The following is a 13,563-nucleotide window of genomic DNA, read 5'->3' as shown; positions in this document are numbered from 1 at the left end:
CTGGCTGATATTATGTATGTTATATTAAGTACTGTGTATTTGATTTAGCACAGAAACACAGATTTCTGAACAACAACAAAATAAGCAGAATATAATAAATTGCTTCTCTTGTTGCTTAGTATCCATTATTTTCTAGGCTTGAGCAAGTAAGTCTTTATTTTCTTAACTGCATTTTTGACTATGTCTGTTTTCTGTAATCTATATAAGTATATAACTCAAAAATTGGCTAATGTACCAAAACCTCTAAATCCAATTTCTGTGAAACATATTCCTTAATATTTACTAGGGGCTATTTTTCACAGCAACCTCATATAAAACCTTAAACTAGACATGTTTCCTGCTCTTAAACACACAAAAACATACAACAGCAGTTCATATAAAAATAATAAATGCACATTAAGGATCATTTTGTTATTCTTATGTTAAAGCTTATGTTATGTAGTTGCCTGGGTTAATAATTAGAATGTTATTTTGTGTAATAAATAACTACTCACTGAGAACGAATGCTTATTTTTCCTGCTTTAGTGCATAAAGAGGTCTTGGTGGAAGGGAGAAAGACACTAACATTGAGTACTTACTTTCTGGTAGAAATTTGACTTAATTTGTCTTGCTAGAGAGAGGCAGTGTGTTGTAGCAGTTTCCTACAGACTCTGAAGCCATATTGCCTGGGTTCTTATCCCATTTCCTGCACTTTGCTGCCTGACCTTGGGCAAATTACTAAGCTTTGTGTGCCTTGGTTTCTTCACTGAGAGTTTTTGTATATCTATTAATGTGTTTAGGAAGTGCCTGGCATGTAATACTATATAATTGTTAGCTATTTTTTAAGTTTTACAAGTTCACGCTACTCTATAATTGTCACAAAAATCCTATAAAATAGATCTTTTTTTTTGGTCTGAAAATGTCTTTATTTATTTATTTTTGGTAGATATCTTCTTAATCTTACAGGTGAGAAAACTGAGGTTTGGTGAGGTTAGTAACTTATCCATAATCACCCATATATTAAGTGATACTAAACTAGTTTGCTTCTTCCTGCATTCTACTATGCCTTTAATCTGTTAGTTATTTAAAAAAATCCTGATAATATTAATCACCTATATGATTCATATGGTATTAGGTAACATTGATTTTCATTTATAAAAAAATTTTTTTTTACTACTTGGCAATAGAATTAATAGATTAACTGTTTTTGAACTTTGAGTAAGGTGTTAATATTTTTAGAAAGATCTATTATTGACCCTTAATTTAAAATATTGTATCAAGGTATGACTAACAGATACTTAAAAATATATATTGCAACAGCAATTTAATTGAAATTAATTACATAAATATAACTTACTTAGGCTTACGTAATAATATTTTTATAGCATCATTTTGTAGGTAATCATCATCATCATGGCGCCTTGAGAGTTTTTCATAGTTTTTGAACTTTAGTTTTAATTTGATACAGTTCTATAGTTATGTATATATTTGAATATAGTACAATTGTTTATTTCACTCATGATCTAGATGCCATATGTAATTAAGTATATTATCTAAATCCTCAAGTTTCATACATTTTATAGAAACCATAAACAGTTATGCTTGCTAATGGAAAACCACTAATGCATATTAATAGTATTAATTGACTTGAAACCTGTGCGTCTACTTCTAGGGTGTCTTATATAAGAATAATTCAGTGTACTGAATAAGGAACTTAAAATCAAATACTAGAATCAAAGATAAGGTAGTTTTATAAAAAATTAAATGTATAATAGAGGGAAGAAAGTGTGTTAAACTAAATCCTAAAGCCAGTCTTCTACTAGGAATTTTTACTTACCTCTCTTCCTCCTCTGCCACAAGCACGCAGACACACACATCACATTTACCCAACACAGTAACATAAAATACTGTGTTAAAATAATCTTCAGATGGGTGAAAAGCTCCAAACTGTTTTTTCCCCCTATATTTTCTGTATGGTTTTAGATAGGTAGCATTATGTACAACATGCATGGAGATTACCAATTAGAAGCAGTAGAATTTTTATTTTAAATAGCTCTAAAGAAGCTATTGGCTGGATATGTCTTCCTTGGTATTCTTTGGCCTACCTTTTATAAATTACTTTTGGTAAAGTGCAACTTGCTGCCAGTAATTCCTTCTCTTGCATTGTTCAAGGAAGTTGCTGAATTTGCTTATGAGTTAGGCAAGAGTTACTCTAATTTTACATTTAGTATATTCTTCCTTAGTTTCCTTTCATTTATGACATATAGGTGGCAAGACTGTTGCACATCCTTTGAATTTCATTATCTGCTTCTGTCTAATAAGAATTTATCTAGATCTTTCTCATAAAACAATCTCTTTTTTAAACAAATTATTTACCTGCATTGTGGAATGTTGAACAACAAAATAAAAAAAAAAATTATTTCCCCCCCTTTCTCCCTAATTTGGCTTTCACCAATGCGTTTTTCCTCTTTCAGTTTTTTTTTTCTTAGTAAATTATTTACCCCCATCCCATCTCCTTGAGGAATAAGAAGGACCCTTAATCCTCAGCAGGGCAATGTTGGAAGGATCACTGAGAGGAAGAAAGAAGAGCATATGAAACTATGGGTTTCAAAATCAGCTTGTTGGCTGCTCTGATTTTGAGTCTGGAGGATGGATCAAGTGCTCTGTTTGTGTCTGATTCTAGTGATTGCTTTTCTTTAGAAGAGCTGCTATCAGAATTATAAATGCTCTACCCTGCATTGCAGTTTAGTTAAGGACATTCATAAGGAGTTGATGTTGGTTTTAGCATCTTTGCTATAGTATTTTATCTGTTTTGGGAAAGGTTCTTGTTTAGTTAGGTTTCTAGGTCCCCAGGCTTAGATTCTGGCAACAAAATGACTAGTCGATGTCACAAATAACTATTATTTTTAGAGCTTAGTGTATATAAGCATCTTTTTCTGTATTTTATAAGCACTACCATGGTGGTAGAAGGCTTTATAATTTTCTCTGTATTTGAAGACTTTACTTACTAAGGGTATTAATACCTTTTCAAAAATTATACAAGTCAAGGACTTCATGTTTTTCTTTTCTTTTTTTTTTTTTTTTTTGAGACAGAGTCTCACTGTGTTGTCTGGGCTAGAGTGCCGTGGCGTCATCCTAGCTCACAGCAACCTCAAACTCCTGGGCTCAAGCAATCCTACTGCCTCAGCCTCCCGAGTAGCTGGGACTACAGGCATGTGCCACCATGCCCAGCTAATTTAAGTTTTTCTATATATTTTTAGTTGTCCAATTAATTTCTTTCTAATTTTAGTAGAGACGGGGTCTCGCTCCTGCTCGAGCTGGTCTTGAACTCTTGAGCTCAAACAATCCGCCCACCTTGGCCTCCCAGAGAGCTAGGATTACAGGCGTGAGCCACCGCGCCCGGCCTGTTTTTCTTTTCTTAATCTTACTTTTCCCTGTTATTTACTAAATGAAAATGTGGGACTTAAGGCAATTGCTTCTTGTTAAAGGTGATGTTGCTTATCCTGCTCTGGGTAGAAAAACAAATTCAAACTCCTATGCAGCCTTTTTATATATGAAACCTTGTTGTACCTAATCTTGGTGTCTTTAATGCCAGAATATTTTAAGCTATATATTACATATATTATTTAAGCTATATATTATTATTATTATCATTATATAGTATTATTTAACTTTGAGTCTAGGTATTAGGAGAGGGAATTTCTTGAAATCATAGAATGTTAATTAAAGCTTAAAAGGGACCTTAGGGATCATATAGTAACCAATTCTGATATTCTACAGAGGAACAAATGGAGGTCTCCTCATACATTCATCATTCATCCATTCATTCAACAAATATTTATTTAATTCTCACTGTTCTAAGTGCTTGGACATATCCCTGCCCTCATGGAGCTTACAGTAAATAGATAATAAACATCATAATTAAGTGAATTAAATGATGTGTTAGAAGGTGATAAAAGTAGACTGGGATAAGGGGGAGGAGAAGTACTTGAGGGTGAGTGTGGGTTTGCAGTTTAAAATAAGGTAGGCCTCATCAAAAAAGATGATATTCGAGCAGAGGTGAGAAGGAGATGAGAGTAGACTATGTGACTATCTGAGGGAAGAATATGTCAGGGAGAAGGAACAGCCAGGGATGGGAGCATGCCCTGCTTACTATTCTAGGAGTATTAAGAAGGCCAGTGTACCTTGTGGAGGAAGAAGTGGAGTGGAGTAATAGCTGATGAAAATTAATAGGGTTGGGAGGCAGGAAGTAGGTGGGGGACTGGCTAGATTATGTGAGGAGAGTGGTTATGAGGACTTTGGCTTTTACATGAATGAAATGGGGGAGTGGTGTCCATGAAGGGTTTTGAGCACAGGAATAACATGATCTGACTTATGTTTCAACTGAATCATTTGTCGCTGCTCTGTTGAGAAGAAATGCTAGGGTAGAGTTGCAGATTTAGCAAATAAAAATAGAGTACTAATTTATATTTGAATTTCAGGTAAACAATAAGTAATTACTTATGTATGTCTCATGCAATATTTATTGACTGTTCACCCACATGGCAGAATGTTCACCACCTTTTTGTTTATTATTTAAAAAAAGAACCTCTTCAGTGTTACCTACTGTTGATTACTGGAGATTATTGTTTTGATCCTGCTTGTCCCAGGGCTTAGGCACTTACAGAAAATTTTCATCTCTTTCCTATATTATCTGTATTTCTGATTTTCACATTATGATCACCCTAGAGTGCTACCTGTTTGTTGGACTACAGCCCAGACCTAATGAAGCAAAATTTCTGGGATAGAATAGGGAATCTTCACAACCACCTACCCTTCCAGGTTCTGGGGATACATTAGTGAACAAAGCATACAAAAATCCTTTTCCACATGGGATTTACATTCTAGTGGAGACACAATAAACAAATAAGTAAATGGAGTTGGTCCTCCGTATCCACTGGTTACATATCAATGGATTCAACCAACTACAGATGGAAAATAAAAAATAACAATACAATAGAAAAGTAATACAAATAAAAAATACAGTATAACCACCATTTACATTGTATTTGGTATTATAAGTAATCTAGAGATGATTTAAAGTACACAGGAGAATGTGTGTAGGTTATATGCAAATACTATGCAATTTTATATAAGGGTCTTGAGCATCCATGGATTTTCGTATTGGGGAGAGTGTCCTGGAACCAATCCCCTGCAGATCACTAGGGATGACTGTATATAGTATGTTGAATACTAATATAGATACTAAGAGGAAAGAAAAGCAGAAAGGGGAATAGGAAATGTGTAGTGTTGTAGTGAGGGGGTTGCAGTTTAGATAGGGTGGCCAGTGAAGGCCTTACTACAATGGTGGTGTTTGAGTCAAGGAAGTAAGGGAGAGACCAAGTGGATACCTGGGGGACTAGAATTCCTGGCTGAAGGAATAGGAACTGCAGAAAGGCCAAGGCATGCCTGTTGTGTTTAAGAAACTGCAAGAGGGCAATGTGTCTGGAGTAGAGTGGAAAGGGGGAGAGTAGATGAGATGAGAGAGATAATGGTTGAGTGGCTGGTGATTGTTAGTGTTCAGGCTTTACGGTACATTGGAGGGATCCTAGGACCAGGTGTGGGATTATCTCTGGGCCTCAGTTTTTTCATCACTAAAAAGTAAACAGAAGACTAAGATGATCTTTTAAGTTCCTTTCTGCTCTAAAATAGTCTTTAATTTGAAACCTATTATTTCTCTTCCATTTCTACCTTTTCAGTTCTTTTACAAGCAATTAGTTTATCAGTTGGGATTCTTCTGCATTTTTCATGAGCTCATCTCTGGTTGTGCTCCAGCCAGCCAGGTGAACTTTTTCCTTTATGCTGCCCTTGTTCCTCTTTCTTTCCTGACTGAACTTAAAGATTTAGATAGTCCTTTGATAAACAGTAGGAAATAGTTCTCTTTTCACCTTGTTCAACCATTAGTTCTTCTGACAATCAGATTCTTATTTAATCCTGGCTAACGGCATTAGGAAACATATTTTTCTCTACTAAGAGATTGAAATTTTTATGAATGGCAGCTTGACTTAAAGCTAGGCAGAAAGAGAAGAAAGAAGAGGCTTGAATCAGCTCTAAATTGAATAAATACCAATTGCCAGTCCAAGATTAAATTGAATATAATGGGTAGAGAATCACAGAAGTCTTAGCCGGGTACTTCTATGGAAAGTGTAGTCTTTAGGTATGTCTTAAAGGAATATTTACTTAGAAGTAATTGGATGGAAGCATTCTAAGATGTTGTTTTGATGGATTCTATTAGCAGATGACATGGATAAAAGGAACAAAACATGTCATGAAGCTTTACAATCTTATTTAGTATAAATTCTTTTGGAAGAACAAAGCAGTATCAAAATTGTTACTGGTGCATTTGAAATCTAACACAAAAAATGGAACTTGTAGTCTCTCAAATTGCAGCCTTCATGCAGTAGTAATGAAACAGTATATTCACTGTGAATAATTCTCTGTCTTTTACAACTTTCACAGGGTATTATAAATTATAAAGAAACAAATCCAAAAATCTAAATGATATCTTAGAGTTTGATCTGTCTTATTTTATGTTATCTGTCAGGTTTTGAGTACTGCAGGAGAATCAGAAAAAGATTACATTGTTAGATACCAACATTTTAGGTTAAGTTTATGTGACATTAAAGATGAGAATCACATTTTATAATAGTAACTTTACAGTTATTTTTGCTAATAATAATTTTCTTTTATCTGTTGTATATTTGGTGAGGCTTTTGTAGTGATTATTCTTTTGAGCCTGGCTGAAATTAAAGAAAATCCTAATTGGAGCTTTCTTGACTAAATATAATTATTTTGGGAAGAGTCAGTTGAAAAGGATTCATAAAACTTAGCTAGTTAGACACCCAGCTGCATACATTTATTTATGGCCTTCTACCTTGCTCATTTATTTTCCCAACAGTCTAAAACTGTTTGGAAGTTTAAATTGAAAGATTATTTATACACTTAAAATAGGAGCTTATTTAAAAATAATGGAGTAAATTATGAAAAACAAATGAAGTTTATTTGGCACCTTTTGAATACTGTTGAATTTTAGACTTGAAAATCTGTTTATGTCTATTTTTATAGCAATGATAATTATACTGGTCTAGTACCAATTCTAAGTATAATATACTTTAATTAATGTAGGCTTTGGTACTTTGTTAATGGACACTGATTTTATCATGATATATAAAATCTAAGTAAGACATGCTCACTTAGTTCCAGTCAAATAGTGTGAAAAGTGTGCTCTTTTTTATTTTTAAAATTTAGCCAGTTAAGGGTGAGAAAGTAAATCCTTACTGAGATAGTGCCTCTGACACTAAAAGAGATGACTATGTCTTGCCTGCTCTTGGCTCTAACAAAATTGCATTATTGGATGATTGAATAACTTGGTCATGAAAAAGTTTATTTTCTAAATTGATTGTTGACAAACTATGACCTGTGAACAAAATCCTGCCTGTTGTTGTAAAGGTTTATTGGAATACAGCCATGCTGATTCATTTACATGTTGTTTATGGCTGCTTTGATGCTACAATGGCAGTATTGAGTAGTTACCACACAGATCATCATATGATCCTCAGGGCATAAGATATTTACTCTTTGGCCCTTTAAGAAAAAGCATGTTCTGTAACTAAGTCTTTTGTTTCAGAGTCTTTTAAAGTTCTGGTGGAGGTTTATGAGGTTAGTATTTTCATGTTTAATGTCCCATTCTACTTCATTCTAAGAAAGAATACTTTAAAAAATGGTCATTTTGAGTGTTAGTTTCCAGCTTTCTCATCCATAAGTAGGGATAATACCACTTTGCATTATTGCTGTGAGGAGTAAGTGAGAAATGTAAATAAAATGCTTAGCTGAGTGCCTAAGGAGGAATTAAAGCAATGGGGAGATACAATCAGGGAAAGTCTTGGCATCTGGGTGATTTAGGATGGTATATTTTTAGAGATTCGGATTTGTCTGTAGAGCTATCTGTAGAGGCCTAGTTTATGCAGGGTATTTATATACATTGCTGATTAATTTTCCTCTATCCCTTCCTTCCTCCCTGCTTCCCTCTCTTTGTCCCTCTCTCCATTTCTTCTCTTTCTTCTCATTCTTTCCTCCCCCCTTTATACTTTCCTTCCTTTGGTTTCCTTTTTGATATATGCAAGCATTGGGACTAAATTTAGGTCAGTCAGGAACTACTCCTAAAGAGAGAGTATACAGAGAACCTAATACATACAAGATTCTCAGTTATTGTTACTTCCATTCTCTAGGAAGCAGAGGAACTCTAAAATCTTATAATCTCCCTCTCCTTCTTTATTTTTATGCGATAATATATATTGATAATCATCTAGGTATATGTAAAATCCACTTTTTACCACAGCAAATGTGAGGGCAGATCTTCAGGTTTTTTTGGTCCGTAGTGCCAAGGGTTCATCTTTAGGCAGGCTTGGTTTTCTTCTAGAAGGCAGGATAGATGATAGATTTTCCCTAACATTTTGAAGGAAACTTGAAGATCTGTTGATGATAAAATTGACCCTAGCAGTCTTATATTAGTTAGAACACTTAGTTATATTCTTGTTTCATGAAAACATAAACTTAAAAAGCTAAGTTATTTTACTTGACAGGTATTGTTAGAAAGATCAGTTTGGATCTTAGGGCCTAACTGCTTTAGGTTTCTGTAAAACCAACAATGTTATAAATAAGGAAAAAGAATCTTAAAATATTTTTTCATTTTATTGGTGTTCGTTATTTTGTGGTAGTTTTTAGTTCTTGTAGGTGTCACAGAAAAGATACGGAAAAGAGGCAAAATTCTACGATGATAATTATGGCATTAGCAGACCTTTAGATAATAGTATTAACAATTAGCCACATTTCCAAAGGTTGTAGGCCCCCTCATTTGAAAATCTTGTTATATGCAATAAATTTAATTTTATTTTAGTTTTACTAAATTCTTTTGTTTGTGGTTTAAAAAAGAGTTAAATGGGTCACAATTTCTCATTGAATATTCCTACTCTTGATAGCTAATACCTAAATGTATTAAGCTTAAATTTTATATACCACCATTAAAAGTAAAATATCCTTCCTGTTTTCTTATTTATTTTTACAGTAAGCTGAGATTTTGGTAGAGGCCAAGATCAATCCCATTTTTTTTCCCTTCGAGGACACTTAGTCACACTAAGATATATATGGCTTTTTTAGAACTGTAGTTTTAGTCAGTGTAGCAGTAGGACCATAAATGTTGAATTTACTCTATTTTGTGTATTCATGGAAACCAAACAACAAGGTTTAAAAAGTAATTTTATGTCTGGAAATAGGTAGGTAACATGGAAGGTGAGGGATTGTTTCAGTTTTTAAAAACTTTTGTTGAGAGGTTAAGAGTGTTATCATGCCAGGATATGAGGAGAGTGGGAGGAGAGTTCTAAGACTTGTTGAAACACAACTCTAAGACATATAGTATTAGCATTCTGTTTACTTGTAGATGAGAAAAACAAATAATAGATTGATTTCCTCTATTCAAAGGAGAAAGAAGAGAGGGGGAAAAGAAAAGAGACACATTTGGAAATAGTGAATTATGTTTTACCTTCCTTGGCTAAGCTGCTGATTAATGGCAGCTGGCGAAGAGACCAGTCAGGATATTCTGCCTTTCAACAGCTGGATATGTCATCAAAGAAAAGTTTTAGTTGTGTACGGGTCCTCCAGAAGACTTTGGGTGTTTAACTGTGACTTGCATGTGAGAGATTGTCTCTGTGTTATGTCTGCCAGTATCCTTGTTAGCGCTTCCATCTCATTTATACCAGATGTACATCAGAATTTCTCACTTGCTTTATTATGGCCTTATTTCCATGATGTTTTTTCATGTTATATTTTTTTGCATGTTAGATGGGCATTCCGAAAGTTAATGTTCCATCTTTCTGTGGTTTTGTTTGCCATTGTAAATCATTATTTTAATACTGTTTGTATGTAATTTTTTAGTTCTCAAAATCATACTCAGATCAAAAAGGTCTTAGTCTACTTGAGACTATGAGGGAGAACTGGACTATAATATGTAAAGCATATGGGGTGGATTTCTCTACTCAGATATCTAGAAGATATTATTAATAGTAAATCAATATAAAGTATTTAAGCAATTTATGCTATTTTACTTACTGTTACTTTGAAAGTTTAAGTTACGATTTTGGAATATTTTGCAAATATTTTCTGTAGTCAGATCACTGTTCCTATGTGCTTTTTCTTTGATGAAAAGTGGGAATAATCTTACAGTAAATTCTGCTTTTTTACAGTCAAAGGCCATTGGTTTGTTAGATGTGGATGTGTATGGCCCTTCAATTCCAAAGATGATGAATCTGAAAGGAAATCCAGAATTATCACAGAGTAAGTAAAGAAGAAATAAATATTGTGATAATAGTTGTACTTTCATTTAGTACCTATTGGGTGTCAGGCATTGTGCCAGATACCATGTGTACTTGTACACAATGCAGTACATTAAGTCCTCTCTTAATGTCTTTGGTAGATTCTTGGAAACTATGATTTTAAACAAAACTACGTATAAGGAAACCAATTTTGCCATAGGTTAATTGATATAAGCAAGAGTTAAGTTCCTGTGGCATATTTCTAGTCACAAAAACATTACTAAACTTTTAAATAAAGATCTAAAATACTTGTAATATTAAACATTGAAATAAGTGTGAGCTAAACATACATTCAGAAAGATTAATAAAAACAAGTAAGATAATTATTTACCCAATTTTTGGTGAATCAGTGAGTGATGGCAGTCATAGTGGTGGTGCGTTAAATCAAGGAATAAATGTTTGCAAAGTGAAAATTGTAAAGAGTACCTCCTGCCACCATGCAGTTCAAATACAAACAATAACCAACATGGCACTCTAGCCGAACACTTCCATCGCACATCATTTATTGTTTTGCATTTGTGTAATTATTGTATACTTTATAGTTTTTTATTTTATAGTAATCCGTATCCATTCATTCATTCATTCATTCGTTTTCTAACCTGCTTATTCCAGTGCAGGGGTGTTGGGGGCTGGAGTCCCTCCTGGCAGCTCAGGGCACAAGGCGGGAAACCATCCCTTGTTAGGATGCCATTCCATGCAGGGCGCACTCACATTCACACCCACACCTACCCTCATTCACACTGGCACCATCAAGATATGCCCATTCATGTAATGTGCACATCTTTGGGATGTGGGAGGAAACTGGAGTACCCAGAGAATACCCATGGAAACATAAGGTGAATGTGTAAACTCCATGCAAACAGTGGTCATGGCCAGGAACTGATTGTTTTCCCTCATCAATATTACAACAAGATGTTGAATGAAACGATGTTTTTTGAGGATGTGCTATATAGTGATGCAGAAATCAGATATGGTTTCGATGGATTTGGATCTCAGCTCTATTGCTATGTGGCTTTTAGTAAATTATTTAACCTCTTTATGCCTTCGACTCCCATATGTAAAATAAGGTTACAATTGCTGTTAGGATTAATATAAATGTAATGCCTTTAGCACAGTTCCTGGCACATATTAAGTGATCAGAAATGTTAGGTCATCATTATTGTCTCTTTACATTAAATGTGTGGATGTATAGGAATATTTGAATAGAAAATATATTTGTGTTAGAAGAGATGAAAATTATTTTCCGTAATCAGATTTTTGTCAGATTTTTCTTAAAGTACTTTAAATAAGCCCCCAAACACTGAATTCTCTTCACTAGAAAGAAGTAAGTTTTTGAATAAATTTTTAATATTTAATGCTCTTGTTACTGCATTTTCTTATAAAGCTACTAAATATAAAGCTTTAATAACAAGGAAATGTTATGATAAAAAATGAAGAAGTGGAAAAACTGGTACTTTTTCTTAAAAATGGTTTATGTGAAATTGCTTTATTAAAATGGATTTTAATTATAATAAGAGCATAAAATTGAATAATTTGGTTTCTTATTGGACTTTTTATTTTACATGGTTCTAGGACAAAATGACTGTATTTACTGGTGGGTGTTTGTTGGACTATCTATGTAGGTAATAGAAGTATTATTTTTTTGTTATTAAAAGTTAATTAGGTATTGTCTGCTATTTAAGGTGCTTTTGTTTGCGGTTTAGTTGTTTGAGTCAATTATAATGTAAGTTCTGGATAATTCTTTATGAGACAGTAAAGATTGTCCTGCACATTTTGAAGAAAACTTAAAGATCTAGTGATGTTTAAAATTGACCCTAGCAGTTTATGTTGGAAATACCCACTTGTTTTCTTGTTTCATGAAAACTTAAACTTAAAAAGCTGTTATTCTAGTTTCTTTGTTCTTATCCTTTTAGTGCAATACATACTTAGTTTGCAAATATATGACATGAGCCAAGATGTCAAGCTTACACAAAGAAGGAATAATGAATTTGAGTACTTTAAATGATGGATTCATTATATCTGTCTCTTTATTAAAGTAATGGGAAAACTGGTGCATGCAGCACATGAGTGATGGCAAAAAGAGCCCTCCATGTCAGTCTTTTCTTAATTCTTCAGTAGTCTGTTCAGTCTTTGCCAACGTAAATCCTTGAAGTGAACTTTAATTTCTTTCTTCTTGTTTTACTGAAGCTATAATCTTAAAATTTAATGTTTGCAAATTGGCTGCCATTAAACAGGCTTTCTGGTAAAGATGAGATACTATAATAGAAATCTTGGAAAGTCTGAAAAAAAATACTTTTTTGTGTTGATAAGCTGATCTTAAGTCCCTCAAGAAATAAACTGAATGATTAAGGTGTTCATTTAAAAGAATGTGGAATCTTAAAATCCCAATTTAAAAATTATTTTTTGAATCTTAGAAAAACCTGGCAGCATTATACTAATTGGCATCATTTTGACATTTCTACATTTTATCATGTTAATTTATCCTGTTGTATTCTCTATTACAGAAAACACAATGTAATATAAAATTATCTAATTAACAATAAAGAAAAACTGTGAAAGACTTGTTTTCAGCAGTTCAGGTTTTGGGGAGATAGACCAGTGAACTGCATCTTAGCTTTATAGGCGTTCCTTTGTTCTTAGACCAAGCTGGACAACCTTGGGGCAATGGGTCTCCAGAATTGCCTTTCTCTTCATTATTAAAACAGATGTATGGTAATGTAGTTTTTGTCAATGTGTTCATTTTAAAATTACACATTAGGGCTGGCAAATCATACATTTATCCACATTCTCTTCATATGCTTTTTTCTTTTTGGAGGAGTTGTAGAGAAATCAAACTTTTTGCAATTATGACATTTTAGCCTTGATTACCAAAGTAAATTTTATGTTTGATTTAAAAAATGAATTCAGTAATCAAAGAAAAATTTAAGATTATAATAGTTTTGGGCAGGCTGAGAATGTTTCTATCAGCTTAAAATGACAATAGTGAATTTTCTATGTGATCATGCAAAATTATGGTAATGGGAAGTCTAGCAAGTTTGTAGAAAGGGTGTTGTATAAAAACATCAACAAGTTGATATTGTATTAACTGAAGATGGCCAATTGTTTGGGAAACCTAATGGAATTTAGAATAAAAGCTATGTATTGTTGGAGAAACTAGCATCTAAGCATGAATATAACC

General features: G+C 33.4%; 1 protein-coding gene across 2 annotated transcripts in view; it reads left to right on the top strand.

The window, feature by feature from the left end:
• The window catches only part of NUBPL (nucleotide binding protein-like), a 213,973-nt gene that overhangs the window by 29,414 nt on the left and 170,996 nt on the right, over positions 1-13,563 (top strand). The window contains exon 3 of one of the 2 annotated variants that reach the window (XM_012647883.1): positions 10,237-10,347. In XM_012647883.1, the coding sequence (XP_012503337.1) occupies positions 10,311-10,347 (37 nt within the window). In that variant the 5' untranslated portion in view covers positions 10,237-10,310. The remainder of the gene's footprint in view (positions 1-10,236; positions 10,348-13,563) is intronic. The other variant, XM_012647882.1, reaches the window with a different exon arrangement.

Source organism: Propithecus coquereli, unplaced genomic scaffold (genome assembly GCF_000956105.1).
Source record: "Propithecus coquereli isolate 6110/MARCELLA unplaced genomic scaffold, Pcoq_1.0 Scaffold273, whole genome shotgun sequence".
NCBI classification, from domain to species: domain Eukaryota; kingdom Metazoa; phylum Chordata; class Mammalia; order Primates; family Indriidae; genus Propithecus; species Propithecus coquereli.
This window is presented reverse-complemented; position numbering and strand designations above follow the sequence as displayed.